Source organism: Engraulis encrasicolus, chromosome 13 (assembly GCF_034702125.1).
Source record: "Engraulis encrasicolus isolate BLACKSEA-1 chromosome 13, IST_EnEncr_1.0, whole genome shotgun sequence".
Classification (NCBI taxonomy): Eukaryota; Metazoa; Chordata; class Actinopteri; order Clupeiformes; family Engraulidae; genus Engraulis; species Engraulis encrasicolus.
The window spans coordinates 15334800-15355902 of NC_085869.1; the positions used below are offsets into that span (position 1 = coordinate 15334800).

At 42.8% G+C, this 21103-nt stretch overlaps 1 protein-coding gene across 50 annotated transcripts in view; it reads right to left on the reverse strand.

Moving 5' to 3' along the window:
* The window catches only part of ttn.2 (titin, tandem duplicate 2), a 178736-nt gene that overhangs the window by 132996 nt on the left and 24637 nt on the right, over positions 1–21103 (reverse strand). For 48 of the 50 annotated variants that reach the window (XM_063213163.1, XM_063213153.1, XM_063213195.1 and 45 more), the window contains 6 exons: positions 20872–21103; positions 20238–20522; positions 19978–20103; positions 19529–19717; positions 13511–13561; positions 409–4233 (listed from right to left, as the gene is read on the reverse strand). In XM_063213163.1, the coding sequence (XP_063069233.1) occupies positions 409–4233; positions 13511–13561; positions 19529–19717; positions 19978–20103; positions 20238–20522; positions 20872–21103 (4708 nt within the window). The remainder of the gene's footprint in view (positions 1–408; positions 4234–13510; positions 13562–19528; positions 19718–19977; positions 20104–20237; positions 20523–20871) is intronic. The other 2 variants (XM_063213196.1, XM_063213185.1) reach the window with 1 other exon arrangement.

Genomic DNA, 21103 nt, shown 5'->3' on the forward strand with positions numbered 1-21103 from the left:
AGTGATGGGAAAACCCAGGACTGGGGAGAAATGCAGAGATTTGAATCATTTTCTCAAAAGTGAAAAGAAAATTCCTCAATGCGAATGAAAGAAACATGATGACAGGGAGTGAAGAGGGATGACTTGAATGTTGAATCATGCTTCAGTGCCTTAGCTTCAGGAGGGGAGGCACTCACACTGGCCGCAAGGAGGTGATAGGAAAGAGAGTGAATGTGAAGTGGGTGGGGAAAATTAAAAAGGAGTGATTTTTCCAGTGGCAGATGTAAGAGTGGGAGGTGCTCCATTAGTCATTGCATAATGGTACTGAGTGAATATTTAAAATGTGTTTTATGATGTACAGCATTGAAAGAATGAAAGAGTCAGGAGTTAGTTGTGGATGATAAGATAACATAGTCCCCATTATCCAACCTCTTGAGACAACTGTGAGTCTTGACGTTGTTGTAGTCTTGCCGCCTTCATTCTCAGCCTCACAGACATACTCTCCTTCATGCTTCTCCTTGATTACTTTGTCAATTACTAATGTGTATGTGTTATGTTGCTTTGAACACTTGAACTCTTTGCCAGATTTTATGGTTTTGCCATTGAAGAGCCAATTGACATTTTTTACAAATTTTACAGACACTGTGAAAGTAACACTACCCTTTTCCTCTACAGTAGTATCTTCCAATTCAGTTTCAAATATGGGGGCAATTTTGCCAGACTTTTGAGTGGTGGTAGTGGTTTTGGTTGTTGTAATGGTCTCCTCTGTAAGGAATCCCTCTAGTTTCTCTTTTTTGATATGGATATCTACTGACTGCTCAACAGGTACTTGAGCAAAAGGAACATCTGTAGTAATAACAGATGCCCCGACATCTCTCTCACGGCCTGACACGGTCACAGATCTGCTTTCCTGCACAGAAACCTCCATGGACTTTTCTATTTCTATTTTTGCTTCGGTGGTGGCCGTCTGTACCGTGGTTGTTTTTGACTCCTGCACAATAGTCTGACCCTGTGCAGTCGCTGTCTGAAAGGTAGCTTTGGTTTCAGTCCTCACTGCTGCTGACTGGGCTTTGGCAGCTGCAAAATCTGTCACGTTCTCGCTCATTTGCACTGTTTGCACCATGGACGAGAGCACTTCTTTTGAGGAGGCCCTTGTGACCTGCAATCTCTGGGGCCTGTCAATCTGCATTGTGCCTGGCTGTTCAGATGTCAGAACCTGTTGCTCTTTGTAGACTATAGAGTAGAAAGCAGCCTGCAGCTCACTTTTCAGGTCAGCAGTTTGAGGGTAGTCACCCTCAAAGGCAATAGTGATCTCAATGGGTGCACCTGTTGTAGTGATGAGGTATGTGTACATGGCATACTTTGGCTCTTTATGCACCTTAACCTCCTGCACTTCTACAACTGCTAAACTCTGCACAACATCTGCTAGTATCAGATGTTGATCTCGAGCCACAGCCGACTGGAGCGCATTCTTCAACTGATGTCTAACATCCAATGTGTATGACTTTGGTGCTTGGATAACGAAAGTGAGTTCCTTGGGAAGAGTTTGGCTGTCTCGAGATTCTGACACCATAAATGCACCTTTGCTCTGTTTCACTACAGTTGCTGTTGTTGTCTCAGACTTGGTGATTGACTGAGACTGTTCGCCCGTCAAAACGTGCCTCTCATCCATAACAATAGACTGCCGGACAGACTGACCCTCCTGAATTTGAACTGCAAAATCTTGTTCTGCTGCCTCAAGAGCTACACTACTTTCGGTGGACACCGCTCTCTCCTCTATACTGATGGGCTCTGATGGTGGTTTCGGCTCCATTCCTGGCTTGCATGTAAATTTCTCAACTGACTCTAAATCATCAGTGTGACCTTCCTCTAAATCTTGCTTGTCTGTCACAGATGTGACATGCACAATGTTCCAGCGGTCTTCCTTTTGGACAAGCGCACGTTGTTCTTTCATATCAGCCGAGAAAGGTGTTTCTTTAGGTAGTTGCATAGGTTGTGAGACAACCTGAAGGATACTCTGTGGCTTTGGCTCCTGTTTATGTTCTGGCTTAATACCAGCTACAGACGTGTCAAGGGCAGTGTGATAATCAGCAGCTATCTCCCTCCTTTCCTCTGTTGTTACTGCATGCTTACGAGCTTTCTCCTGCCGTTGAGTCGCCACCTGCTGGTCTGGCTTCTCAAAGACTATCATTCCCTCCTTTGTCAAGGCACTCTCTGTTTGAATAGACTGCAGATGCAAGGTTCCAAATGGCTCTTTCTGGGGCTGCACAGACATTGTGGTCTTTTCAGTTGAAAACTGTGCAGAGCCCTCACAAGTGACAGTCCTCTGCTCATCTGTAGATACAGAGTACAGCAGAGTGGGGCTCTTCCTAGCATCTGCCTGTTCCTCAGCTGGTTTCTCACAGGTAAACCTGCCTTCTGAAGGTAAACTACCCTGATCGCTGATCAGCTGTAGATGCAAGATTTGTTGTCCTTCCTTCTCTGAGTGCACCGACACTGCACTGTCTAAACCAGGAAGCTCGCCCATTTGCTCTGCCTGGAGTGCTCTCTTCTCTTCCGTTGAAAGAGCAGTCTTAAGTAGTCTATCTTTGGTGGTTTGAGCCACTTCCTCGTCTGGCCTCGACATGACAAACTGCTCTTCTTTTGATAATGTGTGTTTAGTTTCACTCAAAGACAGTGTCACCGGTTTTGGCTTTTCCTTTTTCATAGAAGACTGTATGGCTGAATCCGCTGTTGCCAATTCTTTAGTGTGGCCCTCAGCAAGTTCTTGTTGTTCTGTTGATATGGCAGAATATAGAATTTTCACACCTTCTTTAACCTTGTAACTTTTCTCTAGTTGTGGCGTTGGAATTGTCTGTGATTCCTCTTTCATGATTGAGAGTTTGGTCTCGACCTGATGACTGCTGATAGGGTGCTTAGGTTCACGGCTAGATTTTGTCTTCTCCTCCTGTCTCTTAGCTAAATCTTCAGCTTTTACAATGTTAAAAGGTGTAATATTTTCAGATACAGCAGACAAGTACTTTGTTTGCCCTTCTCTGAACATTTCTGCTTCTGTTAGCTCTGGACTTTTAATTCGTTCGGAGTGCTGCTCTGTGAAGCCCAGGTTTTCTTCTACGGCAGACGTTAAAGAGGCAGTGTGAAGCTGTTTCACTGGGGTTGCTACTGCTGGCTGTGGTCTAGGGGGACCCATTGTCACTCTCTCTTGCATCTCATGAGACTGCAAGATGGCAGCCTGGTGGGTGACTTGCTCTCTTTGAATGGTGGCAGCAGTAATGTCAACCTCTCTTAAGGTGTCTACCTGTTCGCTGGCAACCACCTGTCTATCCTCAGTGCCTATGGTGTAGATCATCTGACGCCCTGCCGGCTCTTTAGCCTCCCCGGGGATATTAACCATGTAGAGACGAGACTCAGTCGCCTGTTCGGATGTTGAAACTTTATAACCTTTTTGTTTCTGGGATACTACCTTCTCTTTGTGACGTGAAACAGATGCAGTCTCACGGAAGACTATCAGTTCAGCGCTACTGGAAGCTTCGCCAGAGGAGTTGGATGCTTTACATGTGTAAAGCCCGCTGTCTTGTTGATGGAGGCCGGTCATGTTCATGAAGCCAGAGCCATCAGGATTGTAAACAATTGTGATGCGGTCACTAGACTCTATTTGGTAGCTACCTTTAAACCACTGCACTTGAGGGAGAGGTTTGCCACTTATTTTAAACTGAAACTTTGCCTCACCCCCTTCCGCACACTGCACTGATTCAATCTGTGTGGTGAAACGTGGAGGTTGACCTGGTGCCTTGAACATTTTTTCAACCCACCTCTGTCCTTGTTCAACATCACTGATATTTACATTAAGTACGGTTGTGCATGTTGTCTTGCCAAATTTGTTAGTCGCGACGCAAGAGTATTCGCCTTCATATTCTTTCTTAACCTTAGTGATAATGAGCGTGTACTCATCTCTAGTTTCTGTAAATGAATACACAGAAGATGAGGTAATAACCTTGCCATTATGAAACCACTGAATTTTTGGTTTTGGGGTAGCAGAGATAGTGACAGTGAGTCGAGCCGTGCCCCCTTCGGTAACCGCAACAGGAGCGAGTTGAGTAACAAACACAGGCCGTTCTTTTTTCTTTTCTATAGAACTTGAGTACATTTTTTGTTCTGGCTTGAGTTCAAGTGTTTTTGACTTTTCTGGAATTTGGAGGGCACTGCTGTAGGTTTCTTCTTTTTCTTCAGTCGTCACAGTCATGCTAGAATATTCTGTGCAAAAATAATGGGGTGAAAGATTTACTTTAAAAACAACAGAGACAACAAAGAGTATTTCAAGAGGTGACATCAAATGTTTCAGTAAAAAAAAAAACACTTCACTTGAGGTTGGCATTTATTTGTTTTTTTATTTTAGACTGAACAACAGTACAGGTTCACTTAAATTTGCAGTATAACCATGGCAACCATTTTTTATTTCAAAATCCAAAATAACACAGACTATTACTACTTTGGTATGGTGTATTTGATTATGAGACTCAATTCATTACACATATACCATTTTATAAAAATCATGCCCATTTTCAAGTAAACAGTATCCTCTTTTCAAGACATTTAATCAGATGGGCCACGAATCACTCATTTCTAAGTCAGACCTTTGAACATTTAGCAAGCATTTTGACTCAATTACAGAAACTGGAGAAATCATTCACTGTTCAGTTCAGAATTGTCTAGAGCTCTTTTTTCTAAATAAGATTTTGATTACTATTTCTTCCTAATATAAATTATGCACAATTTACTTAGTCAAAAATAATAAACACTACATGTAAACAACTTAATGATCTAACGCAGAAAGAATACAAAAATATATGACCTGTTACCTCATTGAGAAATTACATGAGACTTAAATATCGGAGAAGTTTAGCAGCAACTACTTGAGTATTCATTACATGGCCCATACCACTACGAACCACAAATCAGCTTTTCATATTGCTCAAATGAAACTATACATAAATTAACAATAATTTACATATTATATACCAAAAAAATTACAATTCCTCAAAAGGCACTTTATTAAATTAACACGTCATAACATTCCTTGTAGAACCACAAACACGAAAAATAAAAAGCCTAAGCACTTAGAATACTTTCAGTATGGATGTTGTTTCGGTGCAGCCTGCTGTGTTTTGAATTACACATTTAAATTCCCCTGCATCACCTTGAGCAGCGTTTGTGATCAGCAAATTAAAATGACCTGATGCCTTTTCTTGTATGATGTATCTGGGGTTTGTGACTGGGGCACCATCTTTGAACCACTCTGCAGTGGGACTGGGCTTACCACTCACTAAGCACTGGAGCATTACAGGGGTACCCATAGCAGCAGTTACGTTCTGTAGGGGTATGATGCATTTGGGGGGCATTTCAGTGACCTGGAAGTGAAAACTACACGTGTTTGTTGACTTGCCTTTGAATTCAATTTTATCGTCTTTGGAGGGCTCAGCATACACGTCAAAGTTGATACTGACAAATTTTTCGCCTTGCTCACTGGTCTCGTCATCAGTCATGGCTATAAGCCTAACAGCTTTCTGAGACTCGTCAGCTTCTTGATGGAATTCAAATTCAAGCTCTATTTCTTCTGTTTGTTCGCCATCAGACGCAGTGTTTCCGACCACAAAGTCAAACTTCTGAGGCTGAATCTTAGCGCTCCCTAATGACACGGCTGTTAACTCTCTTCCTCTTGTTTTCCCTGAGTAAATCTGAGGATTCACTACGGAGAGTGTGGCCCTGCAGAGGGTTTCCCCTACCACATTAATGGCTCGACAGGTGTACACACCACTGTCATGAGTGTTTACTTTCATTATCTTGAGGAAATGATTGTCACCGTCAGATGAGTGAATGTATTTCTTATTATCGTGAGGGATCTTTGCATTGCCTTTGTACCATGACACTATTGGTGATGGGATTCCCATTAATGAACACTCAAACAAAACAGTTGTGTTCTCTGGTGTTTCCATATCACATATTGGGTTAATAAAACGAGGTGGCATCTCAGTCACCTCAAATGCAATCCTCAAGTCATCACTTTCCTGCGATATGAAGTCAACTGCTCCTTCTTCGTAGAGAGTGGGAATAACATCAAGAGACACTATCATGCTTTTGTTGTCAGCTGTATATTCTGGGATTGTGATAATCTTCACCTGTTTCTCAAATTCCTTCACTTCATTTTCATCTAACTCTACCTCTAGCAATATCTCCTGTGGTGAAGGAGATCTAGATGGATCCTCATCCTCCTCCACATCAAACTCGATTACGTGTTGATGAGTGACAGCGGGAGGTGGTGGTATGAGTCGCGCTTCTTGAGATATTACCACAACTAGTGCCACACTTTTGGCCTCACCGACATAATTAACTGCGGCACATATATATTCCCCTTGATCGGCCTTGGTAATGCCTGAAATCTCAAGTAAGATATTGTCACCATCTCTTTCTATTTTAATCCTATTGCTTGGAAGAAGTTGCGTTTTGTTTTTGAACCATATCACCTCTGGAGAGGGCAAACCAAAAACTTCAGCACAAAAGCGGAGTGTTTCTGTTTCATACAATCTCTTTTTAGTGAGGGGCTTAAGGAAGGCAGGTGGGATTCCTTGTACTTTTTCTTGAAGTGTCCCTATGGTGAGAGAGCTGCGTCCCTCTGGAAGAATGTTTGTATCGTCTATTGTGAACATGGGTGGCGTAGTCTCAATACCCTCATCTTCAGATCTCAAAAATTTAGTGGGTGATAATGATGAGGAATCACTATAGCCAGTTGGAGGCCTTTTGAGCTCAAGCGGTGAAAATGGATATTGAGGCGGTGTCATGAAGCCACCGGGGGTTTCTGAGGCTGTCTGTAATGATTCGGGGGATTTGTGCATCTGAGAGACTTCTGTGGAAGTGGCAGGTGTATAGAACCGTTCCGCGTCCACAACATCTTCACTAAATGTGCTACCCATTTCAATAGACATCTCGGATTCAGGTGACATGGGTCTTGCCCAGTCCGATGGAGGGTTGTAGTAGTCATAGACAGCACTAAAGGTAACTTCTTCCTCAACCAAGGCGCTTACCCCTGAGGAACCTGCTTTGACTTCTCTTCTTACAGCAGTTGGCTGTTGGCCTTCACTTGCAATGCTGGCAGTTTGGGAAAACGCTGAGGGCAGGGTAGCTTGGTCATTTGTTTTCTGCATTTCAACCTGACCAGTAGATTGAGATTCCTTCTCAAGATGACTTAGGCCTGGTCTCACAAATGCTCCTGTGACACCTTTGCCATCAATCCCTTCAATTATACCTTCTTCACTTGTAACCGAAGGACCTTTAACAGTTTGTTCTACACTGCCAGTAGCCAATACAGCCTGGGGTCTTATAAGTGTAGGTGACTGCTGAACTTCAGTGACATTTGATAAAGAAACAAAGTGATGGTCATCATCAGTGGGTGCCTCAAGGGCTGCTTCCTCAATTGAACTCTGCAATATCTCTTGTGCTGTGTCTTTCCTGTCTGTGGCTGTCTTCACGGTAGCCATTTCAGTCCTAGCACTTGTGGACGAGACGTCCGCTTGTTGTGTAATAGACTTGGTTATGCTTGATGGTTTAGCTGAGACTTTTCTTTTAATATCTGTCAACTCCATTTCAGACTGCTGAGGCTCAGTTGCAACTGCTGGAATATCCTCCTCTGGGAACTGTGACCCAGTTGGTATTGCAGGCTCTGTAGGAAGGGCCGTTGAAGCTGAGGTTGCCTGAGGCTCAAATGCCTGCTTTATTTTAGAGACTTTCACATCTGCAGCAGATCCTTGCAATCCACAACCAGTTATGGTCGGAGCTTGTGACACTGATTGCTTATTTTGCCTGTGTTTAGGGGAAATATCTTGCCTTTCACTAGCCTCTTCCTCAGCTTTTTCACTTACAATTTCTGTCACTTGAATAGGAGCACTGGCTAAGGTCTTTACTTTTGCAGTGTCAGTAATGTCACGAGTTGTAGCGCTTACAACTGAAGGTTCTGCACCCTCTACAAAAGTGAGAGGTGAAAACCGAGAATCAGATGTCAAATTATCAAATGATACATCTGCAACACTATCCACCGTGCCAAGTTTATTGCTTGACCTGCAACTGTATGTCCCTACATCTGAATAGGAAAAGTTTTTGATATACAACCTATATATGTTGTCCTGCTCTTCCAATGTATACTTTCCATAACTCAAGTCTAAGCTCTCGTCATCATGATACCATGTGGCCACAGGTGCTGGTTCTCCAGTGATGGTGCACTCCAGCACAGCTGTTTGTCCCTCAGTACAACTGATGTTCTCCAGTTCTCTGATCACGTTAGGGGTTTCACCCGCCTCATCAAATGAAAAGGTGAACTTGTGCTTTACTGTTTGAGCTGTGGTCTCATCAACGGGTGACTCTGACGACTTCTGAACAGGCTCGTTTGATTCCTCTTTATCTTCTTCCCACATCTCAGGGACTGGAGTGGGAGCAGTGATCCTGATCTCAACAGGTGAAGAGTGAATCGAAGAGTCAGAGGTGCGTGGCAGATGGACAACTGTCTGAGGAACCTGAAGAGTGGATTTCCCATCTTGGCCTATGTCCATGTAAGATTCCAACTCCTCCTCAATCTTTTGTTCCTCACTTAATTCTGATACATCGGTCACTTGGACCTCCTGTGGTGTGAACGGCAGCACTGTTGGCTGATCACTGTCTGTTACATCCAATGTGCAGGATGAACTTGTTTTCCCGTGTTTGTTAGATATGGTACATGTGAACGTGCCCCTATGATCTGTGGTGGGGTAGTATATTGTGAGAGTTGTCTCATTCGATTTGGCACGTATATCATAATCAGGATCTCTAACTATTGGGTGATTGTCTTTGTACCAAGAAATCCTTGGCTCAGGGTCACCTTTGAACTGGCATATAAATTCTGTCATCTCACCTTTCCTCACTTGCATTGACACCAATTTCTTTGTGAAAACAGGTGCAGTGTCCTTCTCAGCGTTGCCTTTAGTTTCGGCCTGCTGCATTTCTTTTGGAAGTAGACCTGTCTGATCTTCTACATGGGATTTCTGAGAGGATACTTCTGCTCCTGTCAACACCTGAGGTGTGGGGCTCACTGAATGTTGACTGCTATAACCTGCAACATCAGACCTCTCCTCAACCATTCTATCACTAAATTCACTATGGACAGAACCTGCATGCTGTCTTTTTGGCTTTGGAGGAGATGGACCTTTTTGATGCAATATAGGTTCACCAGTGGCACTTGCAAGACCCATACCTTCTTCTGTCTTTTGAATTTGTGTTTGTGATTGTTCGACCCTAGACAAAGTAGACTTAGGAGGAGACGGAGCTTTTTGTTGTAATATAGGTTCACCAGTGGCACTTGCAAGACCCATGCCTTCTTCTGTCTTTTGCATCTGTGTTTGTGATTGTTCGACCATAGACCAATTAGACTCAAGCTCAACTGGTTCACCTTGCTCAGACAGAATATCCTGTTGCCATTTCAGTAAACGTTTAGCTGATGCCTCCTCCTCACTCACTAGATACTCACTTTCTGCTAAAATCTTATCGTTATTTCCCTGCTGTTGCTGTGATGAAGAGGCAGCGGCTTGATAACCGCCATCGCCAAGAAAACTACCTTTTGCCATTTCGACTGAACTCGTGGTCTTTTGTATACCTGCAGCTGGACGTGTCACTGAAGCTTCAGTTGCCTGTTGAAAACGTGTATGACTCTTCTGCTTTTCAGCCCATCCAGGTTCCACATCTGCAACTCCCTCATGCTCAGTTTGCACACCATGTTGCCATTTCAAGATTCTCTCAGCCAAGGCCTGCTCTTCACTCTCAAAGTCCTCAGTCTGGCTGGTAAGTTCATTGATGTTTTCCCTCGACAACTGTAGCTCACTCCGAGCTGCGAAATCCGCTCTTTTTCTGTCCTTCTCAGGGGATCTTGAGAACTGGCTAAGCGGCACGTCATGCTGAGGTGATTTTTTACCTTCTTTTCCAAGCAGGTACTCTTCGGGTTGCTGCCTTCCTTGATCATTCCTCATCTCTTGCCATGGTGTAAGGTTTAAGTCAACCTCACGGTGATTTATATCCCTTTCCAAGCACCTGTAATCCTCTCGAAGTCGCACTTGTCCTTGTGTTGTTAGGGCCTCTCTGGACCTGTCTGTGACCTGCTCAGTCCTATGTTGTTGACCATAATGCATATCTTCTTGTCTGACTCGGGGCCTGACAACAGGACCCTCACTCTCATCTAAGGTTTTCTTCTGAACGCCCTCTGCTGCAACACCTCCCTGTTCAAGCCCAACTTTTCTGCTGACTTGTGCTTCAGGCTCTTGACCGTACTGAACATCCTGTCTGATTCGAGGCCTGACAACTGGACATTCGACTTGTTGTTGAGTGGGATCCATGGTCTTACCATACCCACCCTCTGAAAAGACACCTTTTGCATCATCTTGTGCAGCTGCCATTCCTGTGCCATGTTTGTCTACAACAGCTCCTTTCTGCTCAGTTACAACATCATGTTGCCATTTTATGATTCTCTCAGCAAGTGCATCCTCTTCACTTACTAACTCTTCACTTTTACTTGTAAGCTCTGAAATATTCTCTCTTGAAAGATGTAATTCACTTGAGCCATAGTATTCTCTTTGTTTTCTTTCTCTTCCAGGGGATCTTGTCTGCATTTTGAGGGGTACATCTCTGTCAGGGGATTTTCTCCTAGCTGGGTCTGTTCTGGCCATAAACTCCTCATGGGTTTCAAACTCAGGGTCAAATTCTTTGGAGATTCCTGATGCCATGAGTCGGTCATCATATTGCACATCATCTTGCCATTGTCTGAGAGTAACAGCTCGAATTTCTTTGCTGTGTTCCACCATGCCACTTTCTAAAATCTTTTCATGACCACCATCTCCAGATATACCCCGTTCAGAGGTTCTGTGGGTTGCCCCTTCAGTCATAGTTTCACTGAGGAACTTTTCTTTCATTGACTTGACAGCCACACTTCTGGCTGATTCTGTAAAAGCAGCATCCTCTCTGGTGACTCTAGCTTCTTTGGCAGCGTAGATTTTCTTTGCAGACTCACCAGCTTCAAGCCATTCTAGAACCTCTTTCTCTTTCTCCTTTATCATTTCTTCTTCGGTCCACTGCTCTGAACTTTGACGGTCCTCACCGACCAGTATGTCATATTCCATCTCATTCTGAGTGTCATGTTGTAAAGTGACATCTTTTTCTGCATGTGCCGCACCCTCTGCACTCGCACCTTGAATCTTCACCTCCTGTTCCTTCAGTTCACCTTTCATTAACTGAATTGCCCTCGCTCTTGATTGGGGCTCAAAGGAATGTCTGACCCGAGGTGTACCTGATTCTCCACTGTGTGAGCTCAGCCCTGTAATTCTCTCCAACCTCCTCTGGTAATCCATAGCGGCTTTACTATCTGGCTGATGCCTTGCTCTTGCAGCGTACTGTACATCAGGCAAGGTAGAAGGTCTGACTCTATGCCTCTCTGCATACTCTGAATAGCTTGGTTCACTTCCAAGTGATTCTAGGTCAAATTCTGTCGAAGACATTGTCGATATAGACATTCTCTTTTTCGTTTTAACAGCTTTTTGCAAAAGGGTGAGTTTTGCCCTGACCTCTCCATGAAGAGACTCTGTGTCACTGAATCTGTCACTGTATCGGTCACTACAGCGGTCACTCAATTTGTCACTAAAGCGGTCACTAAGTCGGTCACTCAGTCTGTCACGGCCTGTAGTTCTATCACAGTAAATGTCACTGTAACGGTCATTGAATCTCTCTGGTTTCTCAAACATAGGGGTTGGGGAGTGTGCCCTCTCTGAACCTGTTTCAAATGATGGTTTATCTGGGGCTTTTGAAGGGGATGAGGTTCTGAAATACATGGTGCGGTACATTTGAGCGCTTCTGGATCGCCTTCGCCCTTTATGTGGTTCAGATGTTTTATCATGTGGAGAGCCAACACATCTCAGGTCAACTCTGAATTTCCTCTCACCAGAGTCCCTTGAGTCTAAGCTTGAGCTCCTAGATTGTCTGGACTGAGATCTAGACTCAGGTCTAGACTGTCTCATACGAGACACATAATTTGCATCTTGCTCTTCCCTTAGAGAAACCAATAGGGATGCTGTAGTCTCGTCAGAGCCCTCAGAATTGATAGCCATTACTTTATAACTACCTGAATCTTTGTCTACTATACTGTCAAATATTAAACATGTACTGTGTAAATGAGTTTTACTCTCAGTGTGTATTTTACGATGTTTACTCCTGTGAATCTGCCTGTTATTGTGGAACCATAAAATGGTTGGTGCTGGAAGAGCTGTCAGTCTACACCTCAAAACAGCAGGCTCACCCTCTAAAACAGACTTAAACTTTAACTTCTTTGTGAAAGAAGGCACAATGTTTTCTGTAGGTGCCGTAGAAGACAAAAAAGACTGCTCTAAGCTTTCCTCTTCGTCTGAAAGCAGGTCTTCCGTTCCTTTATAATACAATTCTGTAAAAGAAGGGAAAAAATATTCAATGAAATGTCCACTGGACAAAAAAGTAGAAATTGAAAAAATATTTCAAATTGTATATTAATAAAAAAAATATTAAAACTCGTGCAACAAGTCACAAAGCCAGAAAAAAAACAAATTCACTCACCATATTTGTTCGAATAAACGCAAGACTTGTCTCTTTATTAAACATTCTGACACGAAAATCGGTTGATGTTTTGTTCCTTCTTCTGTGGACATTTCTTCAAAGCATAAATTTCTTAAAAGGCATAAATATTTCCAAATAAAACTGATCTTTTACAGTATAACTTTTTTGGATTAACTTAATGTGTCTGATCTACAATATTCCTTACCTGACTTGCAGAAAGATGAATAAACGCCCTTTCTAATCCTTTGTGGGTAAATGTTCAAATGTTTAAGAACATCGGCCTCCAATGTTAAATATAGGCTCGCAGCATTAAAAGCAGATCTTGATTTGCATGAGAAGGCGTTTATTCGAACTAATATAGTTTACGAGTATAATCATGTTATTTAAAAAAGCAAACAACATTAATCACATCCCGCTATCTGCAAGCCAGTCTAAGAAATATTTGCAGGAAGGAGTTCCAGATTCAAGTGGTGAAATAAGCAATTAAAAGATGTGGCGAAATCCACATCTTTTAAGTCATTATTTCCTACGGTCTGGAAACTTGAAAAGATTCTCATCCTGCACCATTTTTTTTGTTCATGAAACAACCCAGAAATATTCTTCATGCTTTAAACGGTAAAAAATAGATGCAGAACTCCACTTAGCAAAAACTGCTGTAAAGCAAGCATTTCAACAGTCAAATTGCTTGCTATGTAAAAACATAGAAAAACCAAACATACAGCAATTATAAAAGTATATCAGACAAAACTTTCACAGTGAAAAAGACTCAGTTCCTTGCATGCAGATGGTTCAATCCATCACCATCACTCACGCTCTCAGACATTACATTCAATACAGAGTTTGAGTAACAAGATCTCAGAATCTGAAAGTAATTTGCATGTCCTACCTTTGACTTCTTCGTGAATCCTGGTCTCGGTCACCTCCTGCACTCTAGGCGCTGTAAGAATAAAGAATAGGGTGGAAAGACAACATTATACAAGCTGCACAAACAGATATTCTACACATAACGGGTAGCCTAGTAAACCAGTGCCACCCATTGGTTGCGAGTGGTCTGGCCTCACATCGTTAGAGTGGTCTGCCAGGCTTGCCAAGAATCTGGCAAACCAATCACAACGCAGAGATTTGTCTTGAATCAAAGCGGGCGGGGTTTTGAGGGAGAGACGACGAAGCTTGCAACGTTGGGAAAGCACATCAACGTGAAAGATAGTACTGATTGGTCAGAGCGCCGGCCTATAGGCACAGGCACGGTTTGAAAGACAATGGATTTTTCTCATCAACAATCTTCGGATGACTGTTCATGGGGACCAGACTAAATTACACATCCAATCTCATATTAGGCTGGTTTATCAGGCTACATAACAGGTTTTTTTTTTTTCAAAAAGCAATTCACATGAATATGAGAGGAGTCCACCACTGTGGACATCTGTATGAGACAAAAGGAGTTTATGAAATAAAGAGTGGTGCAGATGGAAGGTTGAACAGCATGCATTTTGATAACAACTCAGTCTACCCACATGGCTGAAATGCGAAGAGTGTGTGGCTTTTGGCCAAAAAAGCTTGTTTTTAACACCAACGTCAACTGATGAATGTGAATGAAAAAAGAGGATTGTGAGGAAGAACTTTGTGTATCCAGCAACAATATGATATGACAATGTATGAGAGTATGACTCAATATGACACTATACAAAGGCACACCTTCACCTGATTTACCATCTGTTGACAGTGTGTCAGTCAGTTTTGTAACTGTGACACTATTGTCATCTTTTGCTTCAAGAGCTGATTTTGTTGTGAATTCTTTGATATCTTTGGGATGTCTTTGTACACTCTGGTCCTTTGAAACTTTTTCATCTTTGGGCCTTTCGTCTAAAAAAAAGAAATTCATTGGGATTTTTTTGTTAAGCTGATGCCACAGAACAAATTGGACAAAAAGATCACCATTAAGATGTTTGAAAGAGGGATGAGATGGTGAAGGAAGATGATGTGATGAGGGCAAAAGAAATACCTATACGGTATAAGACTCATGCGATGAAATGAGATGGAATGAATCTTCTGTGAGACTATATCCACCTTCTACTGTGAGCTGTGCTGTCGCTCTCCTCTCTCCTTGACTGTGTTTTACCGTGCAACTGTAGGTGCCCTGGTCTTCAGGCTGCACATTCAGTATGGTGAGTGTCATCTCTCCACCAACTCGTGTGAGTGTTATTCTGTCTGTGTTTTTGAGCTTCGTTCCATTATGATACCACACGATCTCAATGAAGTTTGTGTCACCAAAGTCACAGGTAAACTGAGCCATATCGCTTGGGCTCACATCAAGGTTAGCCATTCGGCTTTTTAAGATCGTGCTCGGCCTGTCAACTGGAGTAGGTCGCTGAGACACCTCTCGTGGGGGTGACGCCTCCTGAGGATGGGAACCAGGCATGCCAATATAATCTGATGGCTCTTTCCGCTGTCTGTCTTTTAACTTCTTGTCTGTGCCAGGCATTGTGGAGGTATAAGGTAAAGGTATTTTTGAACTGTCATGTCCACGGTCCACTTCTGGCTTGGCACCATCATCAGCAGAAAGAACTGGAGGTGTTCCCTCAACCCACTTTGCTGCAACTACATCAGGTGACTTTTTTGCTGATTTTGCTTTTCGAAAGTCTGTATCTTTTGTCAATGAAATATCCACAGAGGACCTTCCTTTGGAACTTTCCACTGAGGGTGCATAATGAGGAAGATTAACCGGATGTTCTATGCTCTCTGAGCCAGCAGTCGGCTTTTGTTTCTTGATCTCTGGTGCTGATGGTGATAACACGGTGATGGTCTTTTTTGACATTGACTCTGACATGAGAGTAGTAACTGGTAAATCCACCTGCATTTGCCATTCTTTTCCATCAGACTTCGACTTTTGCGTAACAGTTGTTTCGTAATGCATTGTCTGTGGGGGAAATGTTCTTTCAGATACGCTAACTATTGACTTAACTGCAGAAGAGTCCGTTTGCTGCTGAACAATCCCACCCTGTTCTGATGACTGGGGTATCTTCATGATAGACTCCCCAAACACAGCTACCTGACGACTACCTGGCAAGTCACCTTCTTCTGAGTCAGATTTCTGTGAGATATCATCACGAGGCCAATATTGAGGAGAACGCTTTTCGCTTTGCTTTGGCAGAGGGTGTATTTTATCGAAGGACTTTCCTGAAAAACTTTCCAATACCTGACTTGGGCCAGGCCAGCTGGGATGTGTCTGTTTTTCTGCAGAATCAATTTTAATTTGTTGTGAACAACCTGCTTTAAAGCTGCCTGGAATCTGCTGGTTAAAACTATCCTGGCTCTGCTCAGAAATGCTACCAAATGGACTATCCATATCGGTCAGTTGCTCTTCAGGTACAAGCCTCTTTGGAGACGATGGCAATATTCCCATCTTAGACTTTTTTCGCCCCATTTCTGACGTTGACATGGAAGAAATTTGCTCCTGCATTTTCTCTTTGGGACTGTCAATATGTGAACTACCTGTTACAGTCAAGTCTTGTTTGGTTGTACCTCTTTCTTGAGAGGATGCTAACACTCCAAAGATGATGCTTTCCTTCACAGTTTCTGACACATGGATGTGGCCAGGTGGATACACGTCTTGAGATTCCGATTCACTTCTGTACGAGAAAGATGTCTTAGTACGCTGTGTCTGTGAAGGCTCCTGCTGGGAAACTCTCACAGATTCTGTCTTTCCTCTGTTAGTTTCAGAAATGTGGCTAGTAGTTGGTATATCTAATACTCGACTAGGATCTGGCACAGTTTTCTTGCCTAACAAAGTAATGTCATAACTAGATTTCTGTTGAGGTACCATCTCCTGTATACTGTCAGTAAAACTCATGGTTGATTGTCCTGTAACTGAATCTGGTTGGGGCCTACGCCCATCTTCATAGAGAAATACAAGAGATTTGGATACTTGGCTATCAGTTGACCTCTCTGCTTCCTGTTTTTCTTGTGGTGGGGCAGGAGGCTTACATGTTAAAGCCTTTTGAGTGGATTTGTCATGGCCCTGGTCAACTTTCATTGTCAAGCTCACTGTAGGCATATCAGTGTCCTGAGCAATTCCAATGCCTTTCATACCTGATTGAGAAATCCTCATAAATGACTTTTCAGACACTTGGCTTCTTGGTTGAGAAGATGGTAAAATTCCCATCATATACCTTTCCTTGATAGTTTCTGACACATGGGTTTGAGCTAGTACATCTTCAGGGGGATACATTTGGTGTACATGGGGTGTGCCCATCTGAGCGGCTTGCCAGCTAGCTGACTGAGAAATTGAGATAGGAGGAACTCTTCCCTGCATTTCCATGGACTTGGTAGCATACGAACTGTCAGTAATTGACAACTCCTTCCTCGCTACACCTCTAGGTTGCAAAGAAGGTAATATTCCTATCATAGACCTTTCCTTGACAGTTTCTGACACATGAGTTTGCGCTGGCTGATCTGCAGGGTACATTTCTTGGGGTTGCCTTCCTGGAAATTCGTAACGATATGACACAGATAGTTCTGTATGTTGTGGAGGCCTTTGCTTTGAAATGCTTACAACTTTTTTCTGGGACACAACATCAGCAGTGATGGACACTGATGGTGTCTTCATTAAGGGTGTTGCTCTATGTTTTTCATACATGTGGCTAGTGGATGGTGTATCTATCATTTGCTTAGAGTCTGGTACAGTTTTGATCCCTGACAACGAAATATCATAGGTTGATGTCTCTTTAGCTGCTGACTCATCAAAAACATCTGGCTGGGGAACAAGACTAACTTCATGATGAGATACGGGTGGTTTGAATACACGGCTATCATATTTCCACTTTATCTGTTGTGATTCCTCTGTATCAGGTTTTTCACTTTTAGGGGAGGCATATATGTCATGGGAAATCCTCCTAAATGATTGTTCTGACACTGACTTTGATATTTGTCTATTGTAGGGTGAATCTTTCTGTTGTTCTTGCCAATGGGCAAGTTCAGTGACACGGATATCGGGGACATAGGGCATTTTCTCTTTTTCTCCAGTTTCCAAAACAATGCTAACAGTGGAGCTGTCTGGAGATGTCACCTGTTCTACAGTGGGCTGATGCACGTGGCTGTCATCAGGTTGACCACCATGTCGGATGTTTTGAGAATGACTTTTAACACTGTGTGAATACACAGAGGAATGGAAAGCTGGCTGAGGAAACTCAAACAATCTATCTCTTGCAAAAATTGCAACAGATGTTTCTGAAGGGGCTGGACTACCCTTGCCCTTGACTGATGTGTGAGATCTTGTCATATATGATTTGACTGATTTGCTATCCATCTTTGGCCCAAATTCTTCAGAATAAGACTCCATATCAAGGGTGTCTTTAGTTACATTAGCTGAAAAGTTAACCAGAGGGATTTTCTCAGAAACATCAGTGATAGGTATTGAAGATGGCTTGGCCTGTTCCTCTACTGGTGTCTTTAGAATAGAGTGTAAGGAGATTGGCATACTAGATCCAGCTTTGAGTGGCTCTGGTTTTTGAGGTTTAGACATACTGGTGGGCTTCTTGAAAGGCACTGCTGTGGAAGGACTGGCTACTTGGGTATCTTCTTGTCCTGTTGTTGAGAGCATGTCAAGAGAGATTTTTGCTTTATGGACCTCAGTAGTTTTATCTGTTGGTTCCTTAGAAGATGCTTTCGAAGATATTTCCAAGACAGAGATGGGGACTTTCGGTTTCATGTCTTTAGAAAATGACTTAATATGAAGAGTTTCAGACGTAGCTTTAAGACTTTCAGATGATAAAGAATCCGATCCTAGACCAGCTTCAGTAATAGTCTTCTTTGACAGAGAGGAAGGGCTTTTGACAGACCCTGTCTGAAAGATGAGAGCTTCTGAAAGAGTTTGTCCATGGCTTGAGGCCGCTGGCCTCTCTATTACTTTCACTGATTGATCTGAACAATACAAAAGAATAAATTAGGTAATTTAATGTATCTTCGCAGTTAAGAGCATATCAGAATATGTGCGTCACAGCAACTTCAAAGATCACAGTAGTGAATAACAGCTTCAAATCCACTCAAACAGGGTGTAGTAGTGAATTTGACAGAAAACGTGTGAGGTCCACATCAAACAAAACAAATGGTGTTGATCACTGAAGTGAAGTTCAGAGTAGTCCATAAAGGGAAGGTGGGGGGAAAGACCATCCTATAAACACATAGTGGTTAGCCTGACCGTGAAATTAGTAATGAGTGATTCTCCTTTTGAGGGAATGTCTCAGGAAAGGTGTGGAAAACATTAATCATGGTGTGTTACTGAAACGGCAAGCTTTTTGAAGTCAACAGTAGACAATTTACCTTCTGCTGTTACAGTCAGGGTAGCTGTGCATACAGTCTCTCCTGCGCTATTGTTTGCTACGCATGTGTATTGCCCGGCATGCTCAGGGAAAGCATCAACTATGATAAGTGTTGCAGTGTTTGTCATCTCATCAAAATGGAAGACAATATCTTTGGTTGCCTTTATGAGCTCCCGATTGTGGTACCAGCGGATTTCTGGCATTGGCATACCGGTAACACATGCATGAAATCTAGCTACTTCTCCGTGGTGCACGGAACAGCTCGTAATGGGCTGAATGAAAGTAGGCTTTTGACCAATTGGTTCCTTCTTAACACTTGATATGGAGAGACTGGTTTTGGCATGCCACTGTTTGGATGCAGTGTCCTGTGTTTGTTTTTCTCCTGTAAGGAAGTATCCCACCAATTCAGTATATGAACAATCGATCATGTACAACTTATTATTGTCAAGTCACACTGAACTGCATTCGGCTAAGAACACTGACATGTATGGCATTCCATAGTCAATGAAAATGTTTAAAAATCATATAACAATTAAAGTTATTCATCTTTTTTTGTTGACAGAATGGCTCCAGAAATGAAAACTCACCATCAATCCTCAGAACTGCAGAGCAGGATACCATTCCTGCAGCGTTACGGGCGACACAAGTGTACTCTCCTTCATCTTCAAGGTAAACCCTGGAAATCTCCAACTTGCAATTGTCATCAAACTGGGACATCCGGAAGACGTCAGACTGCTTGAGCTCCTTGTCTTTGCTGTACCACTTGATAGTCAGATCTAGTAAGGGAGGACAGTGATTCAACAAATTAAATTCAGCTGACATTAAACTATTGTTAGTCATTTATAGAATATAGGATTGAATATTTTTTGTCAATGTAAAACCTACAATGCAATTGAGCATTCCTTGTTGATTGAAGCAATACATATTAACAAATAATTACAAATAAATTAAAAAATCTGATTTGAACCTAAATTTACCTTATAAACAAAAAATATAGGGATAATTTTATGGTCTGAGATCTAATTTTGATACATACCGTCTCCAGAGACCCGGCACTGGAATCTTACAGATTCACCCTCCTTGGCAGTGACATTTTGGATTGGAGAGATAACGACAGGGGGCGACACAGGAGCCCCTGAATCTGGTGACACCACCTCAGAGACTGAAATAGAAATATAAACCAGTTATGCTAAAAAAAAAACATTTCATCACTTAATTTAATTTCAACCTGATGCACTTGTGGCCTCTGTAGTGTATAAATAAAGACATACAGTACAAAGAGAAACAACGATATACCTTCCACAGTGAGATTGGCAGAGCTGGATGCCTGTCCAAAGTCATTCGTGGCCACGCAGTTATAGAGAGCCGCGTCCTCTGGGAAGACCTCGATCAGCAGCAGTTGGTGCTCATTTCCATCACGAAGGAACTTGCACTTGAAGCCAGCAGACAAGGCCTGGGAGTTCTTGTACCAAGCCACCTGAGGCTGAGGAATACCAGTAACCTCCACAGTGAAGCGTGCAGGCTTGCCGGCCTCGACATTGAGAGCCTCCATTTGGCGGGTTATCCTAGGTGGTTCAGGAACTGTTCAGGAGATAGAAGTAGAGAGACTGGATAAGAGAGAGGTTCCGTTGGCCCATTGTTTCCGTGTTCTACTGTCGCAAGGGGAAGGGGGGGAATCCCCCTTTAGGCAGACCTAAGGATTGTCCTATTCAAATGTCAGAGAATCTATGACACGTCCCCTAAGGCAGACCTTGGTCATGTTAGGTGCCCATAGCAACCTATGACATTGGCGTATCTCCATAATACTCCTAGAATCTCTGATAGAAGTGGTGAGGGTAGATGGAAGAGCCAAAAAGCATGCTTGCACAAAACGTCATGTTCATTGTGGTTTATAAAGTATAGAAACATGGAAAATTAATTTAGCACTCACTTTTGACATGAAGTGTAACCACACTTCTGTTCTTGCCAGCAACAAATGTGTACTCTCCGGCATCCGTTCTGAAGGTTTCAGTGATGGTCAGACGGTGAACCTTTCTGATTGCTATGTAGTTGAAACGCTCCTCTGAGAAGAACTGGATCTCAACTCCATTCCTCAGCCAGCGGCCCTCAATGTCCTCCTCATTGACCTCAAACTCCAATGTAGCGCGTTGCTTCTCAACAAC